The 27,032-nt window shown below is 42.0% G+C and overlaps 1 protein-coding gene across 1 annotated transcript in view; it reads right to left on the reverse strand.

Moving 5' to 3' along the window:
- adgrb2 (adhesion G protein-coupled receptor B2) overlaps nt 1-24,833 on the reverse strand; it is a 136,615-nt gene extending 111,782 nt beyond the window's left edge. The window contains exon 1 of the mRNA XM_070921286.1: nt 23,936-24,833. Coding sequence (XP_070777387.1) covers nt 23,936-24,824 — 889 coding nt within the window. The 5' untranslated portion in view covers nt 24,825-24,833. The remainder of the gene's footprint in view (nt 1-23,935) is intronic.
- Nucleotides 24,834-27,032: the final 2,199 nt, after the last annotated feature.

The following is a 27,032-nucleotide window of genomic DNA, read 5'->3' on the forward strand; positions in this document are numbered from 1 at the left end:
GTTATTTCTCTCAATGTCTGTGATTTTCTAGGCGAGGCTACACCTTCAGAACAATATGTTCTACAAACCAACTCACTCATCAATATGCTCGGTGTGCCCATTCATACAAATACACAAACATGACTTCATGCTCACGTAAAAAGCATATGCTCGCTCATACAAACATGCTCACAACCGCCCACGCGTTACCCACTCTTGCCTGGAGAGAGTGACCTCGATGGCTTGTGCAGAGGAATCAAATACAGTTGGTACATTGGAGATGGAGACTTAAGTAACCAGCAGTTCAGCTTTTCAGACCGGGAGTAAGACTCTGCAAAGCCAACGCAAATATCCATGTAAATAAACTGCTCAGTGACATGTTGATAGCTCTCACAGTTTCTGGGTTTGCATCTGTGAGAAATTGTATGATGTCCTTTTGCAAAAATGTAGCTTTGCATTAGTTGACACGCAGCACTGAAGTCCAGCTTTCAGCTGCTTCTTTCATCTTTCACATCACTGGCTCATTTAGCCGCTTGTTAACCAGCTGTGTGTAGTGACATCCAATCAAACCAATGCTAGTTTCGTTAAAATGTCAATAAGTAAACATGTTGTGTCTTGTGCCTTGAGTCACTTTGGAATTTTGAAATATTTAAGAGCAATCAGTTCAATTTCAATTTCTATTCAATAGGCTTTATTGGCATGACATGCCAATACAAACAACAACTGTATATATGTGTGTATATATATATATATGTATACATACATAGCCAAGTGCTGTGAGTGAACTATAAAAATGTTTATCACGCTTTAGTTATATATATATAGATATTGTATTGAAAGAGCGGATATTGTTGATAATTAGCAACCTTGTCCCATTATGTTGGCAGCATCATGTTTCATTCAAAATGTATTTTCTGTTGCAAATTATTAGTATATAAACGAAATTTGTAAGAGACAAGGTTGTCAAGTCTAACTGTAACCATCTTCTATAATTGTAGTATCTCTGATACTATTTACGTTGAAAGTACTTTTGAAAATGTCTGGAAAAGTTAAATCCATATCACTGGGCATGAGTTTTGATTGAATACATGGCGTTCTTCTGAAAACCTTCTTCAGTTCAGTTGCTTTAGAAGAGTGCCTTTCATTAGGATTTATGTACTATGATAAAATGTTTGTTAAATCTAGTATCTTCCTGCCATGAGCTCAAAAGTGTTAAAGATTTTAGCCTGCTGTAATTCCATACACTGAAAACAGTTTTCTTGCTTGGGGTGCACTTCAGGCCCTGCACATTATCATCTGTGATATGCCTGCTGGGTAAGGTCGAAGTTGTACTGTGATGTGAAGCATTAATCACAGAGGTCCTCATTCATAACAACTTCATTTTTTTCGCGGAGAGGATTCATATCTGGCATTAACTAATGTGACTCTGGCTCTGCCGTATGCCAACTTTTTTCCCTGGTGTGATAGAAAGAGGAATTTCACAACCTGGCTGTACCTGCAGAGGATCGCATTCTGTAAAACTGCAATCGTAACTTTGAGCCTATATAAGCTTTATGGGTGGTAAAAAAGAAGGGATGGCTCGCAATGTAGCGATAACCCTGACACAACCACCAGAGGGAAGTGACATACAGAAAGATAGGAGAGAGAGACATGGATAAAAGAATATTTGATAGATACTACAGACAGACAGATCAGGGGGTACATATCAAACCTCATACCTGCATGTACCTACATGTACCTAAACCCAACATCTTTTTGCATTTCCACCACAGACAGTACTCGTAATGTAACTGCCTAATGTAGGCAGGGTTGTTACCCGGTGGTAATAGCTGCGTCAACCACGCAAGTAGCATGACATCATATCTACCACGACACAGTAAACAAAGGAACACAAGAACACAATGGAGAACGTTGAATATTTTGCGTTCTTTCTTCTCTTTATGTGGCTGTTGTATGACAACAAGGAGACAAGCTTTGATTGAGAAAAGGCCGCAGGCAGCAAGGAAAAATGCTGCCGAAAAAACACAAGAGTTTGGGAAATGCTAGTTTGGAGCTCAGACACGCAAGAAGTGATAATTCTGTTGACCAATTAACAGATGGCAGTTGTTATTGATCTCCAGAGGGAAAATCCGGGTATTGTAGCTGGACAAAGACATAAATAAGTGCAGATAAATAGAGAAAGTAAAAAAAAAAATCGATAAATACAAACAAATGATTAAAATTATATATAATAAATCAGAACAGGATAAAAATAGAAACTGTACAAGAGCAATTAAACTCAAAATAACAAGGCAAGCAGTATACAGACAGTATCCACAACCAGTGTTGTACTTAATAATAATTTATAGTATTGTAATACTGCAATACCGTCTCAAGCAAAGTGACATAGTGGTGCAGTTAGTAGCAGCGGAGTCAGCAAAGTAGAACATGTAAGAATAATATGATACCATCAACTTTAACAGTATATACCAGAATATTATATAATATCATTATGTAAGTATACTTAGAGTTTAAAGTATTATATAAGGCAAAATGTAGTGATATGTTGTAACATAGTAATTTAGCACAGAATAAAACATATAATAAAGTAAAGTATGAACATAATGAATAGTGAATAGTAATAAGAGGCACTAAGGTGCACTATGACTGTCAGTCACCAGAATTTGATTTCCTCATGTGGGTCCGTGTAGCGCTGATGATACAGGAGGATGTCACCAAAACTGTCCAGGGAATGAGTTACCTGTAGTGGCACTAGTGAGAAAAGCCATACTCCCCCAATCCTCCATCCTCCCCATAATCCCTCTCTCCCCCTCTCTATATCCTGCTCCCAACTCTCCCATAACATTAACCTCTCTCTCTCTCTCTCTCTCTCTCTCTCTCTCTCTCTCTCTCTCTCTCTGTCTCTATATGTCTCCTGGGAAAGTAAAAAAAATGCAGAGACGGGAGTATGGCCTTGACCTACAGTAAAATACTTCTTCACTCCTCAGTGTGCGCTAGTCCACTTGCAGCAAACACACAGACACACACACACACACACACACACACACACATTAATATGGCCCGTAGTGAGAACAATCTTCCCCTTTACAGGGCTCAAGGACTGCCAGGGCCTCATCAGTTCTTGCGATGAGGCCTCTCAGCTCGGTCTTTCCCTCTCCTGGCCCGCTACAAAATGTTCCAGGCAATTTGGTCCAAGGCGAGAAAAGGTGTTGTGCAGAACGAGCGCCTGGATAAATAACTGAGAGCAGTCACGCCACAAGGCTAATGGAGAGCGCAGAGCAGTCGTGCAGCATGAAGGGAGCTCCATGCTAAAGAGTTAATTTCAGCTATGAAGGTCAGCAGGGCTGATTGGAGTTGTGGATTTTTCCCAGGGAGAAATGCTGTCTCATGCATAACAGCAACTAGTCTGCTGTGGGAATTTTAACACCCCTAATTTTGAGAACACCATGCTTTGCTAAATGATCCTGCCTTGAATCATCAAAATAAGACTGTCCTAGATTTCTCTATGGTTACTCGAGCCCAAGCAAAGTCTGCGTGGGTGTGCGCATGTGTGCATGTGAATGCGTTTTGGGTGTATATTAGTGACTGTGTGCATACTTTTCAGCATGAAAAATATCACTCATTAAGATATGACATGAAGCATTTATTCTCTGGAGACATTTTAGCGAGACGTGATTAAAACCCAAAAAATAAATAAATGTTATAATAATATTTTCTTTAAAAGGTTTGTTCCTCCATGTCCTCCTTTGCCTTCCCTGGCATCATTTTTATGTCTTCTCACTTTTACTTAACTGCAGAGAACAAACTTTTTTCATAAGATATTCGGATGTTTCACCATCTGCCATTGTGAAAGCCATGTTTGTTTTTGTCCTAAAGCGATCATTTTTATATTAACTTAAAACCACTGTACTCTGTAATGTGACGAGGTTGCTACTACCAATCCCACTGAGAATCAATCTCCCGGTCTGCAGCAATACTTGGCTCTTTGGCATTTTTCAATGTATTTAGGTTAACTGGCTTTTACAGGGTTGAGCGCCAGCAGCTCTCACCAATATAAAACCGTGGGAAGCTGCTTAGAGTACACAAGCTCACAGTCCCCTGTATCTTCGAAGTAGGGTATTTACATTCATGTTACAACAGTAATTAATATACATCAATACATAAATTAATCAAAAGGGCATTAGCGTTTTTGGTACTAGAAATGCATGATATGTGCTGTAGTTTTTTTCTATGAATAGGGTATAACTTTGATGTGATGCCACTATGATTTCAGGTAAGATTTTGCTAATGTCTGTTCTTATATAATCATTTTAGTCATTACATAGCAATGCATGGACTACACTGTTTCAAGCAGTAAAGTCTACCTTTCCACTTCCCCTGTCCCCTTCCTTCTCCTGCATGGCCTCTCTTAAAAAAATAGAACAAGAATAGACCGTCAACCATCACACTCCTGTCCCTTCTAGGCATAAATGTGCCACGCCAACCACAGTGTGTCTCTGTCACTATCAGTCACTCTTGCACCTGCTTGCTACACATCCAGTACTTTCTGTTACCATCATGGCTTTCTCACTTTCATGACTCTCACTCTCTCCTGGCCCCCGTCAGCCCCTATGACCCCCTCCTCGTAGTCTTTACCCCATCACCTCTCAATCACTCTTCTTCTCCTGCCACCCCTTCACCAGTCATACCTTGGAATGAAAGTGGAAATGTGAGGTGCCACAGATTGAAATTATCACTTCCTCTGCCCTTTCCTCACCTCCTCCTCTCCCCTCCTTCGTCTCTGCCTCCACTTGCCTTGGTCCATATACTATACTAGTTTGGTGCATGGCACAGCTAAAGGCCTAACCTTACATGCCTTTTTTTATTTGGCTAGATTAGAGGGAACTAGGGTTTGATTTAACAAATCAAAGCGCATCTCAAGCATCTCAATACCCTTTCAAGTTTGCACAGAAATGCCTTCATGATTTCAGTGATAATAATATATATATATATATATATATATTAATAATAACCAATAAATAAGGGAGAAAACTACAGGGCAGACAACTGTGAAACAATACCCAGCTTCAAGTAAAGTTTCCACAGATGGTGCATCGTTTTCTTGTGTGAAAATACAATGAGGTCAAAAAATTAGTAAATCTGAGTATACTGCTATCACATTTTCAACCAAAACAAAAAATGTGTGAACATAACGTACTGCAGTATTTTCTTGGCAAACTAGTGATTACACAGCACCAGGAAGAGAATAGACAGTTTGAGCTAATGTGTATATTTTAATGTCTGTGCTGGTGTCAAATATTTTATTTCCTTTCAAAGATAGCTGGGAATGGAGAGAGGGATGCAAGCTGTCAAACATTGCATCATCTCATGGAAATTCACACTAGTAGCTCGAGAAAAATAAGACTCTACCTGCCTCTTCTCATTGCATTCTGTAGCCTTTGCTTTCTCCCACTTCAACATCCATCTTTTGCTTATGATTGATATATGAGCATGTGCACCCTAGTGTTTGATAGGCTGAGAATGAACATTACTGATTTTATGCTCCACATCAACAACAGAAAGCATCAATTGCAACGGGGTCTTTGCTTTTTTATATTTCATATTTCATATTGATTGGCTCATAGTTTTCTCCTTCATTTATCAGGTATTATTTTCTTCTTTGAGAACAAGCGTCCAATCATCCTGCATCCTTATTTGTTGTTTATTGGCTTTCTATTGTGAGTCTACCACTTTGTTTCCCTCTATATTCCTCCTCTCTATTCCCTCTCTTTCAGTATCCATAAGTCTGTCTCCAGATTTCCCTGCGTTAGCTGAATGTCGCACTGATTAATCACTTGATTACTCCTAGCCAATAGTCACATTGATTAACTTTGCCACATGATGGCTTTCTGGGTGACTCCCCAGAGAGTAGGGACTCTCTTTTTGCAGACTTCAGATGGGAAGCAAGTCATGACCAGGGGACATCTGTGCAAGGCTCTGCCATGATAGGGTCATCCATGTCAATGACATCTTGAAGAGATCACACACCACTGAACGACAAAGAACATTGAGCTCCCTTTTCCACAAAGATGGAAAAAAAAGACTTCTGTTCAGACAGCTACAAAAAAAATCCCTTTAGGGGTGTTGAAGTTATAGAGAAATAAAACATCTTAAAGCCATGGACTTCTTGAAACTGACAGGATTTTTTAGTTGCACTCTTTGAACCTGAGCTGTTTCAAGTTATCGTTACAAGAAAAAGGAGAATGTGATGCAACACATATACTATCAAGGTTGTGTTTGTGCAAGAGAAGCTTTTCAATCACTTCTTTCCTTAGAAAACCTCTTGGGCTGAATTGTGCTGCCACATCCAGAAACATTCAACGACCATTTTTGACTCACATGATTGTCTCACTCAACCCCAGCTCCCGCAACTTCACCTGGAGGCTTCAAACAGTGCTCAATATCACACACACACACACAAACAGCAATATAAAGCCAGGCCCATCTCCAGCTCCATAGGCAGTGTCTGCTGGAGCAGGAGATCATAAGTGAAATGAAAACACAGAGGCAAATGGAAAGGAAGATGAGCTTGAAGACGAGACAAGTCACACTTTCAATGCCTTCAACAGACTCCACAGAGCACATGATGGAAAACACTGAGAGAAGGAGAGGAAATGGAAGCACAGAGAGAGAAAGAGACTGGATGGAGGGGAGAGCACGCTTAACTGAGCTCACCTAAAGCGGTGATTAAACGCTCTGGAGGTGGAGGGTGTAGAGAGTTTAAATAGCTGCACTTAAGTACTTGAAATAGTGAATGTACTGTAATGACGCTTGCACAAAAAAAACCACACAAGCAGCATTTGAAATCGTCGCGCAATTAACATGCCTGACTAAGTGCACATGAGAGTTTTTCATTTGTGCTTTTATCAGTGGAAATATGATATTATGGGATCAACATCAGTTTTGAAAGGCTTCGTTCTCTGGAGTGGTGGTGTATCAACCCTTGGGCGACCCAAGCATCATTACCGCGATAACGACCCCGTAAGCCACGAGGTTGATAAGGGACGGGACAGCTGTCCGAGCAAACTATCACAAACTGGTGTCCAGCTCTGTTACACTTCGTCCACTTCATCAAAGCCAGCAGCTGCGTGCGTGCGAGCGCTTCTTTTCCTCCATCTACGAGTGCTGCTGCACATTCACCAATGTGTGCGCCTGCATCTGTGTGCATCAGTGTGCCCAGGGAAAGGGTAATGAGGACCGCTGGGGCTCGTTTAAACAACCAGGGTTCACTAGCAGAGAAGTGAGCTAGAGCTCCAAACCTTCCCAGAGCGGAGGGGGGGGGGGGGGGGGGGGGGCAGGCTTGCTGGTTTTATAATCTCCAGCCTACATCGCATCAGGATTTAACCACATGCCTCGGAAAACCCACACCCTGACCCCCGCATGCCCACCACCCTCAACAGCCTAAAAATAAAAGCAGAAGACAAGAAGCTCTTATTTTGTAATCGTCAATGTTTTTATTTGTACGCATTGTCCCTTCAAGCTAAAACTGTTGAACGGAATCAATTCATCGTTGACACCTCAGTACCAAGTTTTTCCTATTTGGGTATTTTTCTCAATCTCAGTGGAGGTTATGCACAAAGACACACAAGAGCACAGGTAGACATAAAAACATACACACACACACACACACACACACACACACACACACACACACACAAACCCACCCTCTGACACACAGTAGCCTCATCACCTTACATTGATTTCCCGCTGGCCAACCAACTGCTTAGCCATCTTTGTGGTGACAGGTTGACCCATGAGGCCTGTTAGATGCTCACACACACACACGTACACACACACACACACACACACACACACACACACACGCACACAGAGGGAGCTATCCTGCAGCCTTTAGGGAACTCCCTGAAGCATTTATTGACCACTGAGGGAAAGTGGCTATTAATCTGACAATGGCTTAAAAGCCTGTCACCGTCTGTTTGTGTGTGCGCTTCTATGACATGTGAGCGCATGTGTGTACAGTAGGTGTTTGTCGTCTACAATTTCATGCATTTACAGATGTTGTGCGTGCCGTTTTGCTCAAACATGCATAAATGTGTGAATTTCTTTTGATTTGCATGCATAAATGAGTGTAACTTTCCCGTGTAAACATCCAATTAAGACATAAATCCAGTGTGAAAAAAAAAAAAAAACTCAGCTACATATGTTACATAATTAATCGCGGTGTCAAAGGTCTGCCGTTTGGCCCTCATGACACCTTTTAAAAGGCAAGGTGAGCCCGTCTAACCTTCCATTCCGGCAAATTACCGTCATACTGTTTCTTCTGCTAGTTCAACACCCCAGAGGCAAACCTACAGGCCTGACAGAGCAACAAGATAATGAGAGGACTGAGAGAGAGAGAGAGAGAGAGAGAGAGAGAGAGAGAGGGGCAGAGGAAGAGAAAGAGGCAATGAAGGACATACAGTGACTCGAAAAATGTATTTGCGTGCATCCATGCGTTCACTTTTGCCTCCATCCATCAATTAAAGCCTTGACTCTAAGATCCCTCACTTTTCATCTTGGCAACAAAAGAAGCAACTTATTTGTTGAGCATTAAAAATCCATGCTGCGGGAACATAGGGGTGCTGTGAGGTCAGAGACGGCGAGGCAGAGAAAAGATCTGTCTTATGTCGCTGTGTTTCTCTGCCAAGAACATCAACTTTAAGGAATTTGTCTCCGGAGCCTTGTTATTGTCGACTCAATGTTAGAGGCCATTGTGCTCTGCAGTGTCACACCAGCAGAAAGGCACACACACAAAAACTTGATGCGTGGATTCAATCAGCTCACACACGCATTAGCAGTGTTTTTAGCATTTTTCACGCGCATAAAAAGTGGTTTGACATGTTGCACAAGTGGTAAAATTCCCTGTGTGTGTGTGTGTGTGTGTGTGTGCGCGTGCTTGTTCCTAGAGTGTGCGTGCCTTTGGCGTGTCCTTTGTGAATGATGGCTTTGCTAAAGTGCTGTGAAGAGAAACATTGGTTTGCTACGCCTTTGATTCATTGCTGGTGTGAGAGAAATTTGCATAGCAGGCAGACTCAGGGCCGATCTGGGCTCTCGTTAGCCGGGTGGCTAGATACTTCATCATTATCATCAGGCTTGTGCTCCGGTTTGCAGCCACTCATAATCTTCAAGCAGGCTTTGCAGGGGAGAAAAAAAACCCCACCAAAAGTCGTGAACAAATTAGGATGCTTTGCCTTGTGGCGATGCGGTGTGGGTGAAGACACTAGCGGCTCATCCCTGGATGATATTCTCCATGCATGGCCGTTTGTTGGCTGATCAGTGGTCACACATGTACAGTAGCTTTCATCTGTCAGCCTGTTATTCTGTCTACACAGGTTCACCACATTTTCCCTCTCTCTCTCCTTCTATTTTTCTGTGTCTCTCTCCACCCTGACAGGCTTGCTGCAGCGCTTTCGGGGACAGTGCTTGTTATAGAGGACATGCTGACGAGTGTCGATCGATACTGACTCCCAAACCGCAGCATCCGTCTGGGAGCTGTGTGTGTGTGTGTTGGTGTGTATGGGCATCTGTGCGTGCATATCTGTTGGTGTATGAGCAAGATGTTTGGCACTCAGGATAGACACATGCGGATGCTGCTGTCATTCATTTCGTCGTGCCCTTGAGGGTGTCAGCCCTCATTGCGCGGGAATGCGGGTGCGGGCGTGTTTGCGTGTGCACGTTTATGTGTGTGTGTGATGGATTTAGATATCAGTTTATGGGGGATTATATGGACAGCTTCCACAGCTATTTTTCTCTATGAATAATTTACCATCATATAAACAAAATGCAATTTCAAGGCAGCTGTGCACATGGGAGAGACAGAGGGTGCAGAGAGGAGCTGTGGCTCTGTGCCAAGTGTGTTGCCATCAACAGAAATTATAGGTCGGGATTAGAGGGGCTGGCACAGATGTAGATGCTCCCATTGAACAACTTTAACGAAATTTGCGTGCCAAAATGCCTATCCAGTTCCACTTGACCACGTTTGAGTGAGAATTGGCTGCAGTGGCATAACAATACTTGCAGCGGGGTGCGAGAGAAAAGGAAAACGAGACTGAGATGGAGACTAAGAGTGTTTCTTCTTCCCTGAGTCTTAAATCCGCCATGGGTAACTGCTGTAGTGTGACAGTAGGCTTATAACAGCCAGTGTGTCGATAAATCCCAAGCGCATTTATTTCCTGCAAGACCAAGGAAGCATACCTCGCTTTATGTCCCCTGCAGAACAAAAAGGCAAGGTGATTTTTTTCCCTCTCTCCACTTATTTGTCCCGTTATTTATATATTAATGGGTTCACATGCACCGTAAACTTTTATAGCTTTCCTAGTCACTGCCTTGACAGCGTATGAGCGTTATATATTAATTGTTTGTAGCCTCCTTAACTTTCCATCCTCTTTCCGAATATATCTCTCTTTGTTGTGCATTTTATTAGTTGAAAGCTCTCTTCATTTGCATGATAGCATGCATATTGGCTCACTGAAACATTAGGCAGAATCACTCCTACAAACATCATTACATTAGATATGCAGATCACTGTATTGTCCAAAAAAAGCAATCAAACACTAATGGTCGACTCACAGTAATTAAAAAAAAGCCTAATGGGATACTTATTCAAAGTTGCTCTGACAATTAGGCATAATATGTTTATTTGAAGTGAAAAAAGAGTCAGAATCACCACAACCTCTCAAATGGAAAAGTCTGTAATTGGAGGCAACTGGTGACTTATTTCCTTTTTTTGTTCTATTGTTTATTTTTTTCTTTCTTATTTTTATACTGAAGCAACCCATGCTGAATATTCTACCAAATATATATATATATATACAGTATTTATACACTGTAGTGCCTTTTATGCAAGATTCCATTATAACATGATTCACAACGAAATTGTGAATATCAGTAGAAACAGGAGGAAACTGATTTGACAATAAACATGTCTGCATGTGAGAGGTCACTAATCCCACTAATCCTAAACCATGCAGAGACACACTTGCATGCAAAACAATACCCCACACACACACACACACACACACACACACACACACACAGCGCCCAGTCAAGGACATTGGTAAGGAGAATATGAAAACACATTTGAGAGCTTCTTAAATCACCACCCCCTGACATCCATTTTTGAGCTCCCTCTCTCTCTCACACACACACACACACACACACACACACACCCCAAATATGTAGTTGGCCATGGTGTCTCCCCGCTGGTCCATTAGACTCCCATGCAGATGATATCATCTCTCGTCGGCATGCAGGGAAGGGGGGGGGGGGTTTCACAGCACTGCTGGAGACTGTCTGAGGGGGAGAGTTATCTTGAAAGCAAAGAGCCATGGTTGAGTGGAGCAGTATGACGGATGGCGAAGGTAAGGAGCACACACACACAAGCACCCACCAACACACACACACACACACACACACACACACAGCTTTCCATGTGTTTTTGCTAAACTCGTGGGGCAAGATTTCCTTGTCTTGTAATGATTTCTAAATAGGGCCTCATTGCCCAGGGATATATTTAATTGCCACACACCGGCTGGTGATGCTAATGCGCGCTGACAAAAAGAGAGCGAGCGGCAGAGGGAGGGAGAGAAAAGCTAGTCACACTTGTTTTGAAGTAACTTTGACTTAGCAAGGGCATGAGCGACTGCCACTCAGTGGTCAGCGTTACACATCCGTTCGCCTATGACGTTTCTTTGGGGGGGAGGTTATTGCTACTGGAAGCGGCTGCTGTCACATGTCTACTCGCTCACCCACAACACCCTCTTGCACACAAACACACACACACACGTGTCCACCTCCATGCCAAGCTATTGTGTTCTTCCTGCACTGTGTTGCCAGATTCCCTCGCAATAACCAGCTTGTGTGTTTGTGTGTGTGTGTGTGTGTGTGCGTGTGTGTGTGTGTGTGTTTACTTACTTGGGTGTGTGTATTCATGTGTGTGTGCATGCCCATGTGTGTTTGCGTATATATGTATGATAATCTAGTATTTCATTGGGTGTCATCATTGCGCAGTGAGACCCAGCCTCAGGAGGAGGACCGCAGTTCTTTTACTCCCTCTCACAGTCACTTTACACAATGGATGATGCATTCTTCACACATACACACACACACTGGTACATACTGTGGGCACACACACACAAGCACACGCGGTCATGCTCTGCTGTGGCGTGTGTGTGTGTGTGGGTGGGTGTTTATATTGTGTACAACTGCTTTTCGAATGAATGTGTGAGCGCAGCAGTGACCAGCTCCCAACAAACAAACAGGAGAGTAACTGCAGAGAACAAAACATCTTCATACTTTATATATACATACAAATCTCTGAATGTGTGTGTGTGTGTGTGTGTGTGTTTGGGAAGCTTCCCTTCCTGTATTAGGATAAATAGCCCTGTCTATCAAGTAAGGATGTGTCTGGCAAACAGATTCCCCTCACGTCAAGCCAGATGAACACAAATGAGTTCCCCTGAGGAGACATTTCTGGGGGAAGAGTGTCCCTGTGACGCTTATCGTGAAGGACATCTTACGGGTAAAGAGGAGGTGTGGGTGACAGCCAGAAAGTAAGCATGGCTGTGCCATGCATCAAACCTCATATTCAAACACGGAGAGCCCTCAGGGCTACATAAACATATGGGCCTATACATTGAACTTAAATTCACTGCAGCAACACACAGCATGAAAATTAATCTTGCCTTGATACTGTGTTGTAAAAATACATTTACATAATGACAAGCTATCAGTCATACCCCTCGCTGCTTGGTATCAATAACCCCTGTCTGTCTCAGTATGTCTCTCCGGGTGACAATACCATCAGCTCACTTCTGGGAATGGAGGGAAGCCGCACCTATAACAGCTCCAGAATAGCATTAGATAACCACTGATTGTCAGCTGCTGTGGCACTTTCAGTATCATTCTACCTCAGAGGTGACAAGCCCCATGCACACTAAATCACTTTACTGTACCAAGAGGTAATTATACTACCACTGTAAATTTTGTTGATGGCTCGACAAGTTAGATCATCTGCCCACATGCCTGCATGCGCACATACAGTCAGGGAGGCAAACATGCTTTGTGGTGTGCATGCTCACACAGAAGCACGTACACACCGCGGAGTAACCGCTGTGGGCTCAGGTGGCCAGTTGTTTACCACATGGGTCACAGCGTCGTACTTTCCATGCACGATTGCATCAGAAGTGGACCACATGCACTCAAAGCCATCATCTATATAGTAACTCACATGCTACTCACCATGTTTAGAAATGTGTTATATCACTATCTTTACATCTAAATTGTCTCTGTTGTTTCCTCCCTGCACAAGATTAGCAGCTCTTTAAAGGAGGTCCCGAAACCAATTCGGATGAGGAGTCATTTACTTCACAGTGGACGTTTGCAACAAGATGTAACAAACTGATCAATAGATATAGTGGTAAAGAAAACTAGAAAATCTGCCTTACGTTTTGCATGTTTGTCTATCATGTTTTATATGAAATATTACATGAATAACGTACTGGATTTTTATGTGGAGTTTACGACCTAGTGGAGCTATGGAGCAATGTTTAGATTAGTCCTCATATCTCATGTTCTACTAGCACACATGTACCCGCACAAGCACCAGGCTAATACAAGTTCCTTCCGACAGTTTCCCCCTGGAACACTTAGCAACAGTCGGTTTCCTGGTGCATAGTGCACCAACAAATGTAGCAATTCACAACAAATGTCCGGGAGGAAGAAGACTGCTAGCTAGCAAACACGGATGTAACCAACATGGGTTTGGAAAAGAAATCGACCTAAGAAATGTTTGGACGGGAAATGCATTCAACAGTTTTGTTAGACCTCAAGGTTACACACAAAACACACTGAATGTAAACATAACTGTGTGTGTTCACAAAAATGTCCACATGGTACCTTTAACAATATAGCTATTTCAGTACAATACTCAGTAGTCTTAGTCTTAACAGGTTGTCAGGGGGGTGGGGGCTCCACATGCTCCACTGTGTGGCATCTGCAAAACGAGTGTATAGCATACCATTGATTTACAAAGCCTTTAAATTTAACATATACCCATGTAATGTTTCTTTAAAAGCCACACTGGAGTCATTTTTGATGCCTTTAATGCAGATGGGGCAGAAATATCAAGGCAGGCTTTGGTGAGTTAAATCATCCTACAGTGTGTCCAAAAATTCAGCCTGTTGTTGACTCGAAGTTTGTGGCCTGTTTTCCAGTCACAGGCTGGAGCTGGGATTACACTGCAGTACACAGGTGTTTGCCTGTGGAAGCAGTGAAATAAAAGGATCTTTTCATACATACTCAGCCTAAATCAAATGCTTTGTTCCAAACTGCACGTCAACGCTTGGTTCACACAAAATGTCATTGTTGACAAAACAACAGCACAGGGGTTTGTGTTTGAAAATCAGTGTGCAGTGTGGCACAAACATATTGTTTTTCTAAAACCACAATGACACAATGTCAGACTTGTCACAGAGATTTGCATGGTTGGAGTTTGAAATTGCAATATTTCTAAATCATCACGCAACCAGAACTTCAGCAAACAGATGCACAAGCACACACACACACACACACACACACACAAACAAACACACATGGAAACGCAGGCCTGCAGGGATTGTATCACATGACTGTGGGCACAGCTGCACTATGGGATGCCCGTCTATTTTCTGCAGTTAATCGATCACATGAAGCCACTGGAGCTTGACTAGGAGTCACTGGGCCAGAGAGTGATATAGACTGTGTGTGTGTGTGTGTGTGTGTGTGTGTGTGCGTGTGCGTGTGTGTGCGTGTGTGTGTGTGTGGGGTGCGGTAATACATCTCTGTACTCCATTATCATCGAATTGCTCTACGGCCACTCTAGAGCTGCATGAGCCTTCTGAGACATTCTGTAGCTCTGAGGCTTTTTGTCATCCACACTCTCTCTCCCACACACACACACACACGCACCTAAGCACACAGTCCCCCGTGGCGGGTAGGCACCAGTGGGGTCTCCAGAGGTTAGCTAATTTGGCCCACTGGCGCCTTAACCACATCTCCCTCGCTTCACTTCATCTCCTCCCGCTCACATGTCGCTCCAAACTTCCGCTCGCCTTCTAAAATATCCTGCTCACAAATCTATTCTGCCTTCTCTGCCGCTCTCCTCTTAACATCATACAACTTTCATTAGGTGCAGACAGAGTGATGGACCTAATTCAGAGCCAAGCTTTTCCCCTCATCCCATCCCCTCTACCGGTTAAATCCCCTGGGGCCTGAGAAGGGTGTGGAGCAGGGGAATGGTTACTATACTGTATGTACTGCTGCTGTAGTACACACATGTGTGCATGTGTGATCTATATGTCTTCAACATTTCTCTCTTACAGTCAGTAACCTTGTATGTATTCATCTTTAAATTTTGAGATTGCTATATAAGAAAGGACACTGTCAATTATAATACAGCACTGTATACAGTCCATCAATCAGTCTTCAGACTTTATTTTGAAGTTTTGTGAGAATCATTTTAGTTCAGTTAGGGGTGTTGGAGTTAACTGTAATGGTAGTTATGGTGGAGGATATTTGTGTTTAAATTGTGTTAGACTTGTTAGATATTTTGTCCTGGAAAATGAAGATTAAACCTTTTTACTCATTAACAGTTTAAAAAGAAATATTGTATTTTGTAGAAAAGTTGAAGCATGCACATCTTCTCTCATAAAGTCACATGACAGATTGATCACTCTGGTGAAGGAAAGATACCCCAAAACATGAATTGGTGAGGAATTCAGTTGAGTAGAAACTCAGTGGTCTGCCGCTTGCTGTGTGTGCATTCACAAAATTAGATATGAAATTACCAAGTTGACAAGACTTTAACTGGAGAATGCATAGACTATAACCCTGTCTCAGATTTGAGCGAATGATATTAAGCTGTTAAGATGTTAAACATTTTCAGCTGCTTTCTGTTGAAACTAAGATCTCACACTTTTGAATGAACTACACTCTGACTGAATCTCTTTGTATTTGTTCACAATTCTGCCTTGTTGAATGATTGTTGAATGCTCTATGAGCAGATGGTTGCTGTGGGACGTAATTAATAAGTCAGTAAGTACTAAGACATGTGGTGCAACAGAACATGTAGGTGTCAAGTAAGTATGCCTGAACTGCAAATTTATTCAAGATCTCCAAGAAACCCCCCTCCCCCATCATTTTCCTAGTGAGGTGTTGTCAGTGCACAATGCAACAGGACAAAGAGGTCTATTTATTGGAAGGTACACACTATAATTTTTCCTATATTTTTGATTTATGACAATTTTTAATAGCATCAACAGGAAGTTGGCCCGTGTTATGGATGCTTCTGAAATATGGCCAAGGCCAGACAGTGTACTATATACCAATCCATACTGATCTGCAGAGATCTGTTGAGAAAATGGGAATGGATAAAAATGACAAGGTGTGTGTGTGTGTGTGTGTGTGTGCGTGTGTGTGTGTGTGTGTGTAGGGACCTCTGCTGGAGCATAAAGGGGCTCAGTGCTCTCACAGAGCGAGAGCCATAGCTCATGAGCACAGAATACTAATCCTGTTGCCACAGTCACCCTAAGCAGACAGTCCTTCACACACACACAGACATGCAGTTTTGCTTCATTCATTTTAGAAAGAATCACAGCGACAGTGGCATGCAATTACTCTTTGTCATCACCAGTGGCACGTGTGCATTTTTCACTGTGTGCATGTGTTGTGTGTGTTGGTAGAGTTAAAGGCTGTTAAAACACCTGCATGTACTGTACACCAGCAGAGTGTTAAAATAAACACCTCTCTCACCCATGCTGCTAAAGACACACACAAGATAACATGCACACTTCTCCCTGCTCTAATTACCAGGAAGCAGATAGTATTCCATAAGGAGGGGATGAGCTGTCTGTGTGTGTGTGTGTGTGTGTGTGTGTGAGTGTTTGAAAGTGACGGACCACTGGCTCCTGCTCAATGCAAGGGTGATCTGGTCCCAAGAGTCCCAGCCGAATCCCAATCCTCTCTCTAGGTTTCTCTCTCTCTATGCCTCGCTCCTTTCATGCATGAAACACAATCACACATCCTATATCTGTGCTAAGGAGAATACCCAATGATTGCAGTGTGTGTGTGTGTGTGTGTGTGTGTGTGCAGGGAGAATCCCATAAGGACGTGTGAATGTCAAGAGACTGTGGCAGGTGTCCGGCAACAAGACATACTCGTGGGACAATTTGGGACAATCCAAAACAGGATAATCGTATACCTAAATAGACCATATACCTAAATCAAGACAGGACCAGGAACAGGAAATCTAATTAATAGTGATTTTAAAGTGAATTATTAAGTATTAATAAGTATTTTATTATGCAGATTGGATTGAAGATTTATTCACAAAGCCTGGTATTGGGCTATTATTAAAATGAAAACAATTCCAGTCATTCTGGCTGATGAAAGGTTGCCTGTCACTTACTGTAAGTCAGTCAAAAATTAAAAGAAAGAGAAAGAAAAACACTGCAGTCAAAAACAAGTCTGACTTGCACTGCTGCATCTGAAACACTGCTGGTGGACATTACAGCCTTTACCTGTGACTGCACAGAGCCAGATTGCACATGCATTGGAGGCAGTGGACATTGCTTTCAGCCACTTAATTCCTGACTCTAACCCTGAATACAGCCATGCTTCACATTGAAGCACCAAGGCCATTATTTTCTAAACCAGGCCACCTCACAGTGTATCATCATACTTATAAATAACACTTTTTATGTGTTTGCTAAACATGTCGTCATACTGTGTAAAACAGAGTGTGATAGTTCAAGGTGGTTTAAAAGTTAAACTTTGCAGTATTAATACCTAATAATACAAATCATACCATGATGAGCACCAATTTAACAGTGGAAACATCCCAACATACAGCCCCTCTGACAAACTTTAGAGGAAAGCTTCCACTTCCAGCCACAAGTTAATGTGTGCAAGCCAACTAATTAAATTAAAGGACAGCAATGGTGGCTTGCAGCATGATGGATGAGCCAACACATAGAGGATGGTGCAATTTCCCCATCAATGATTGATGAATGATTGAGAACAATGGCGTTAACTCCATAATCTATGTAGATATATTCCTTGCTCAAATGAATTGTCTATATGTCTCTACATCCCATAACAGCTGATAACATTAAGAAGCCTGTACTAACGCAATAAGATAAATCTGATGTCGGACATTTTCAGATGAGTTAACAAGCTACAGGTGAATGGGGCAGAAGTGATAAGGAACAATAAGAAACTCCATATATTGGTCCAGATCACAGCTCTAACCCCTTATACCCTGTAGTTCTCAATCACCAGAAGAAAGAGGGCTGGGAGGCATCCATCATCCATCAAGGTGACATATTCACTGCTATACTGGTAGCGCTGTGGAGGGCACACACGTAGGCCACATGAGCAGGTTTATGTCAACACATAAGCGCAAATTCTTGATCCATCCACACTGTAAAACTCCATGCCAAGATCTCAAAGATCAAACTAAAGAAAAACAAAGAAAAAGTAATTTATAACATATTGGATAAATACTTGATGAAGGAACCAAACTTAGTTTCATCAGCATCACATCATTGTACTAACTGTGGTGCTTTAATGTCTGTAAAGGAAGATGCAATCTTTGACACCACTGATAACACAGTCGTGATTGTCAAACTTATGCAGTTGTTGAAAATCTTCCAATCAGCTTTATCATTGGCCCAAAGGACCAATTTTGGGTCCATCTGTAATGAACCATGAACATGCTTGTTGCTTTGGCAATATACTGTACTATGTTACTGTTATGTAGTGACATAAAGATTAATTGTAATTTAGAATTGGCCCAGATCACAAAGCCTGCTCTATTAGGGGGTGCTTTGATTCTCTACTTCTTAATATACAATACACCATTCCAAGCCACTCTTTACTGGTTGCCTATCAATTATAGAATCAATTCAACAACATTAATGGATAACAAGACTGAGAATCTACAGCCATGCTAGTGGCTACGTACTGTACTTAGGCACAGCTGTGTTTTGAACTAAATGCTAACATTATTTAGTGTAGCATGTTGGCATGCTTACATTTGCTAATTAGCACCCACTTATGCAGTTTGAATAAATTTGCCTTCACCTTATTCTCGGACATCTGTGGTCTTTAATGTGAAAATCAAATTTTAGTGAAACATTACAGCCTATAGGCTTCTCTTCTTCAATTTAACAAAATAAATCACCTTCAGGTCTTTGCTAAGCAATAAGCTGTAAAGACAGGCTTAACAGCTGTCCGACACTATTTGAAAAAGAGTCCGGTGGCGTCAGATGAAGGACGCCTCCGCTTTGGGATAACATAACTATGCTATTAAATGATCACCGTGCATACAGTTTTTGGTCTAGTTCTCAGATATGATTTATGAATTGATCAGACAGCCCTGTAGCCCAACTCCAGCTGCCAGGTTCTATTCGCGCACACTTTGAATTGCGTTTTACAAGTGAATTATTTACCGAGTTGAATTCTCAAGAAGGCAGACCATTAATTAGCAAAATAAAATGGCAAAAATCTCCCAAAAAAACAACAGATAGCTGATATATATATATACATATCCCATCGTGTGCATCTGATACATGTCTTTATGGTGGAGATGAAGTCAGTGCATGTCTGTCCTTATTTTGATCATATGCCTTCTGTGTTTTTGAAAGCACACCGCCTCCATCACTGGCAACACCGAGCTGATCGGCACGGATCAGAAAAACAAGGTTTTCGTTGCAGGTGGGAGGCAAAGTTAGAGCAGAGATCAATACAATGAAAATATCATCACGGTGAGAAGAAAATGAGTGAAAATGAGAAGGTGATACACAGCGGTATATCTGTTTTTGCTTCAAACACATTCCATGACAGTTATGACATCGGGGTTGTTGGGTTGTTGATTGACAGGAGAACCAGGGGATCTGGGTTTTCTATCTTTTTAACAGACCTGACATTCAGTCACACAACGTCTCAGGAGCTCAAAAACTCAATGTGTGTGTGCATGCTTGTGTGATTATATGTGGTTCCTAAGACGTGCAGGGAAGTTGTGAAGAATTTGTCCATAATGCTCTATTGCATGTTGGCCTTTGTGTTGATCTATGTATTTATGCATTGTAAGCAAGTGCAAAACTAATGCGCAATAAAAATGCACTTAAGCTGATGACTGAGATGCTCCCTCGTCTAGGTGTCTTGCATGTAAACAATATGTCAGACCTTCCTTGGTCCATAGTGCACTGATCCATTTACCTGTATTATACTTAACTGACAGTGTGTCTTGTACCTGTCTAGCCTCAGAGGTGTTTGAAGGGTGTTTTTGTGTATTTTGTGTAATAAACCCATATGTTGTGAAATTGGCAGCTTGTTCAATACAAAAGAGTTTTGCTTTAGAACTTCCTTAATGCTTCAGCGCGATGCAGTAAAGACAGATACATGTACAGACACGTATGTATGTGATGCCCTTCCATGACAAATGAAAACAGACCCAGATACCTTCACTAAGTAAATAAGTAACAAAGAAATAACAAACTTGTTTTATATAGCATAGTTCAGCCTGCATTGCCCCTTAATACCCAATTTATATGGAAATTAGACAATATTTGTTTAACTGTGTTTTACATAGATATGTGGTTCGAATCTGTTCAGTGTCATGGTGTAATACATTCATAGATTTGATGGACAAAGACCCAGGACCTCTCTTGCTAAAATTAAAAATATACATATGGATTGAAAATATAATGTCACAGCACAGACTCCGCAGAGCAAATCTTCATTAAGATGTGTGCTAAAAATGACCTTTTTCTCCTCTAACTGGGAGATTGAAGGACAAACAGGCATCTGCACTAAATACCCTTAATTATTGACAGATTCCACCGGCACAGAGAAATGATGTCCCTACAGGTCATACTACCCATAATAAAGATAATAAAGATACAGTATCCTAAAGAAAACCCTTCTTCTACTTGAGGCCTGCTGAGGGTTTTGCAGATATTGAAGGTCAGTCAGTATAACAGACTATTGTCCCTCACAATAGGAAGATAAAAACTGTACTCAGTATTGTCAACAAAAAAAGGTACAATTACAGTCCATCCAGTTTTCAGGCAAAACCACCTTCTAGATAAGATCAAAGTTAATTATTTGTTAATTGCTATTCATATAAATTAATTATGTAGAATTAAAATCTACCTTGGTGCAATGATCTAAATATTGATATTTCAGAGAAAGACGGGGTGATAGAAAACCATAATGCTCAGGCTATTAATCTACATTTTGTGCAGTAGAAACTGTTGTATCACTTTAACAATAACTGTCCACATACAGTACATGCACAGGACAGGACAAATTAGTGTCTCTGTAGCTTTGGTCTCTTTCCTGCTCATTCAAAATGATCAAGATCAAAAAGACTTAGCCTATGTATAGAACAAAACATTGTATTCCCACTCAAGGAATACAATGAGTTAAAAGAAAAAAAGGAGTTAAGTGTTACCTGTAAATCAATGACTACGTATCTCAAGATGCTCGGCCTCAGAGAAGTAAATGTACTCTGATATAGGACATCCACAGACATTCCAAAATATTGTTTTCCTTGTTGTGCGATGCTTGGGCTTTCTTTTGTCCTGCTTTTAAGTTTTTTGTCATTTTTTTATGTTGAAAATTCAATAACTATATTCATTGCAAGATGTGAAAAAATAAATGGTAAACGGTTGCATTTATATAGCGCTTTTATCCAACATTTGCTTCTCGTTCACACACACATGCAAACAAACACTCACACTGCGATGGCAGCATGCAAGGTGCTGGTCTGTCCATCCGTTTCTTGCCAAAGGATACTTTGATATGTTTGCTCTATTTGTTTTTAAGACTTTTCAGTAGGCATTTCGCCTTTATTGTGAAAGTTCACAGTAGATAAGACAGAAAATACAGGGACGAGGTCAAAGGTCCCTGGCCAGAATCACTGGTTACTGATTACATGGCATGTGTCTTAACACACATGCGTCAATACTTTATCACATTCTGCATGTATGGTTCATCTGGTGTGCACTTGTGAGTGTGAGTCTGAAAATGTTTTTTAATTCCACAATTGTGCATGTACATTTTTGGGGAGATTACTTTTAAGAAATTGGGGTCAGTATATGTGTCATTATTTATTATCAGAAAGTACTAGAATCTCTAAGTCTATCAATTAGTGAGGTGAAAAACTGTTGCCTTATCTGCATTGCAAATGAAGAGCTGCAGGAAGGGGTGCAGAGTAAAAACATGACAAAAAGAGAGGGAGTCTGGGAGCGACAGTGAGATGAGGGAGGAGAAGGCAAGCTTTCAAGCTTTGTTTTCAAGAGTCTCTGACTCAGCGAAGGCGTTAGTGTTTGTGTTTTAGTGGATAGAGAGAGGGGACAGGAGAGAAACAGGATGGAGGAAAGATTCTGGCTCTCACTCTGACAGCGCGATGTTGGGTTTACAGTAATTCTGATATTTTAGGGTAATTAGGACATAGGGGAATTGTTTGGAAGAAAACAGTTTTCCACACACAAATGCATGCCCACACTTCTACCAGGCTATCTTCTCATCAAGGGCGCTCTGCGGTTCACAGCGGTCTTTTATGAGTGTTGAGTGATCCCTCGTAGAGTGGCCAGCCGCTAACCAGTATGAATGCAACATCAGTGTCTTTGAGGTGAGACGCAGAAAAGCCAACAGAGCTCCCAGGCAATTGGCACAAGTTTAGTATCACCCCAACACTTGGCATCAATTTACAGCGTTTGGCTTTTGTCTCAAGCAACAGTGCATCAGTCCAAATCAAAATGGTGAAAGACTCTGTCTTCCTCTATCCTCCTACGCCATGTCTCTTCCTCTGTCCCTCCCTCTCCTCCCTCTCTGAGTACATTAGATGATAAAATCCCCCGCTGCTGATTGAATCCAGACTACGATAACCTTCCCATCAGCAAGGTAGGTCTCTCCCTAGGGCTCTCAGTATGTGTGTTAGTGTGTTGTTGAAGGCAGGCCAAGTCTTGCAATAAAAAAACTGGGTTCTAATTAGTGCTGTTCTCTTTGCAAACATGCCTATGATCCACCCAAAGGAAAATGTTTTTAAAAAAAAAACTATTATGTAATTCAGTGAACGACAAAACAAACTAAAATGTCTCTCTGTATATCTGTGCTCACTTAGTCTCCTTTAATTACATTAATGAAAATACTGGTGGCAGAGATGAACTGAAATGATTAAGAAAGCTTTAATACAAGCACTTGTCCATCTCTGTATGCATAAAACACATATGTGTGTCGCTTACAGGCACACACACACGATCAAACACACATACACTCATGCAGATGCACACATGCATACATATCCCTATGTGTTATTATGTAAAGGGATTGTCTGCTTTATGTTCAATTCACTGATGTATGAATGACCATGCGCACGTATCAGTGCATGGGTGTCAAATCTGATCTTGTCCTAACATTGTCAACAGATGGTTTCACACACACACACACACACACACACACATCTGCAGCATGGAAACTGAAGTCCTAGGAGCCACACCTCTTGGCCACATGGGGGAATCTCTAAAATATAGATCAGAAGGCTGAATTTCTGACAGCCATTTACAAATCTTTTGATGGAAGGTTTAAAGGGCCCCCTTTGAACAGCTTCGTTTTTTAATTAAAGGCCAACAAACAAAATTCAAATAATAAATTCTCTGTCAAGCAGAGGCATGTGACCTCCCTGAGGTGGTATCAAAAGCCAGGATAACAAGGCAAACTTTTCTTGTCTATTTGCTACAGCAAGCTGGGTACTCAAGTAAACAACTGTTTACATGATGTTGAATTACTTTATGGTGTTGTAGCATATTATGTTACATTGCAAAAATAATGTGTTCAGTGCAGGTAAGTGCACTCATGTGTGACAAAATCCTACCTTGTCGGACATCTCTGGGCGCTATGGCGATCGCTTCATTGGAATGCAGCTCAGTGACGCAGCAGTCATCAGGAACCAGCGAACCATTGCTGAAACTGTGGGGTGTCTCCGGGAGCAACGGGATAGGTGGTGCCATGATATTGTGGTTTGGACAGATACATCCTGTCTGGGTCATCCCACAACCATCCCCGTCAGACACCTCCTGGTCTCCATTGTGACCTGTGCGTAAACACTCTTCAAACCATCGGCAGAGCACGCCGCAGGTAAACTGACTGGAGTTCTCATTGTTAATGAGTAACACCTCTACCAGTCTCAGCTCCAGCAATTCCTTAGTGACCTGAGACTCATCTGTAGCTGGATGTCTCGTTAGACATAATTGGACGAAGTTCTTATCAAACTGTAGGAAGGAGTACGGTCCATCTGAGTTGGATTGGCTGCCACAGAGATCAATGACTTCCTGATCCCTGGCAGCAGCTGTCTGTAAGTGAAGGGGACAGCTTTGATTGGCCAGGTGGTGGTCAAGGGAGAGGAGCATGGGGGAGTGTGTCCGGCAGATGATAGGGTGGCGGGTAAAGCGGAGGTAGAGGGAGTACTTGGTGGGATCAGGGTTTTCCAGGGACCAGGAACAGCCCGGCGCCCTGGAGGGGAAGAGCTCCCTTAGGGAGAAAGAGCCATAGAGCACCCCAGCTACAAGGCTGGAGCACGGTGAGGAGACGGGCGAGGGGGCCCCTTCTGCTCCTGTGCTGGGGACGCCATCGGCAGCCCCATAGGCAGCCTCAGCCAGGGCAGCGAGAGGAGCTAGAGCGAAGGCAGACACGGCAGCCAGGGCCCCAGCCACAGCCAGGAGAGAGGACAGCACAGACAGACACACCCCACCAGCAGTGTTCATCCTATGACATTCGTCCTGCAGGGGAAGAGAGAAAAGAAAAGGATGGGGGGGAGGAAGGGGCTGTACATTAGACACGTCAGGAAATATCTTCAAACACGACCTGACAAAACCAACATGACATGGACAAAAGAAGATCTTATCAAAATTCCTGTTCAAGTCTACACCAAAGAATAATGTCTGGTTTGAAATATTTCTGGACAGATTACTGCCTTGTCTCAGAGTATAACATGACCAAGTTTATAGCAGCAGTTCACATGAAGTTCTTCTTCAAACGCGCACACACACATGAACCGTCAAAAACACAAACACATCCCTGCTGGGCTGGATTAAAAGGGTTGATGACTTGGCTGTTGAGACATGCACTGTGGGGCCTGCTCTACCCTTTCCTGCTGATATGTGCACACAAACACACAACCGAAAGCATGCAAACACACACACACAATCGCCTGCTGAGCAGCTCCCCCAAGGCTCTGGCAAACTATTACCATCACCAACACAGCGAGGGTCCACCAACAGCCTGATTTTCACTCACACACACACACACACACTGCTGACAAAAAAAAAACAATATACAGTATTAGTATTTTGTTTTAGTATTTTGCTTGAAACTACTTCAATACCCACTACACGTTTGTACGCCTCGTGTGTCTGCTCTATCACCGGAGATTTTCAAGTGATTCTGCATTGATGTAGTTTGAGGAGGATGTGTGGGAGACGGGAAATGTTTCACACCACTCTACCAATAACCTTATAGCATGATACCCAGACAACTTTCTGCTAAATATCACTATGCTCTGAAATTGAACAAATGTTTCCCTGCAACACATAATTTTCACACAGAGGTATAACTTTATATTGTAATGTTGTACTGTAATCTTTACAAAACTACTGCTCACTACTACATAACAAGAGATGGATGCTAAAAACAGCAAATGAAAAACAAAAAACATGTATGCACAGTTATCTCTCACTGTAAATAAAACAATAATTTCCTTAGTGCTGTTGACTTGCATATGATAAATTCCCTTTTTATTCTGGACAGCTAACGTCATGCTAACATGCTACCATCTTGTAGTGGGGCCGAAATCATGTCATATCATATGGATTAAAAATGCATGCATGTGGGAAATGCCGTTCATAAAGTATTACGAATTTCTTACATCAAATATCTTCCACATGTTAGGGTGAATGTGGCATATAATTAACTGCACAGAAACTAGCATTAGCAGTGACTGGTATTTTACCATTACTTCGCTTGCTAAATGAGTGTGCCAGCTGTTTGGTTAAAATTGCTTAAAATGCTCCTATTGAACTGAACATACTTGTTCTCACACGAACAGAAGAATACAAGTCTCAGGTTCATAACAAGACATGCAGTTTTTTCTGTTATGGTAACCAAAATTTGAAAGCACATATAACAGACAATCCACTTTCTCCCTCATAATATTGCTGACACACAATTTCTCCCTGTCTTTCCTGGTTGTATCAAATTGGTCTCCCTGGTAGCACCAACCAAGGTTACTAAACATGTGAAAAGCCTCTATATTAAGCATGTGAGTGACTTTAGAGCATGTACTCCATTTCCCTATGGGTCTAGGTTAATTAAACGCAGCAGTAGCCTCCACTTCACAGGATTTATGTAAGTCTGTTGAGGCTCTTCAGCATTGGACACATAGTCCACAGGACCCGGTTAAGAGGCTAGGAACTGTGCTTACTTCACCATGTCAAGAGGTGACCCCACAGTAGTTGGACAGCAAGAGGTACTTGGGCTTACAGGTGGGAGCTGTTAATGAGAGAAACACATGAAAGGCAGACTGATGATGGGGGGAGGATACAAAACAGGAGAGGAGGAGGAGGAGATGTGACAACGAATTGGAACAATGTGTGCAAAATGTACATCATTCACCATGAAAAATAAACAATCTCCTGCAGGTTTTAGGTATTCTGCTGATGTACAATGCATGAAATGGTTTACTGTCATGCTCAAGGACAATTCACAGACATTAAATCTGTTACCCTAAGGTCATGGAAAGGTATCTGTAACCACTAGTTCACCCTGCTGTGCAGAATAAATAGTAGATTAGATTTGGAAAGAGTGTGAATATTTTACAGAAGTACAGTGCTGCTAATTTGATTGGAAGAAGAGCAAAAAAGTTGCTCAAAGCAGGATATGTATAATTCCCAAGGAACATTTTTTTTCCCACCTTA

Source organism: Enoplosus armatus, chromosome 16, assembly GCF_043641665.1.
Source record: "Enoplosus armatus isolate fEnoArm2 chromosome 16, fEnoArm2.hap1, whole genome shotgun sequence".
NCBI lineage: Eukaryota > Metazoa > Chordata > Actinopteri > Centrarchiformes > Enoplosidae > Enoplosus > Enoplosus armatus.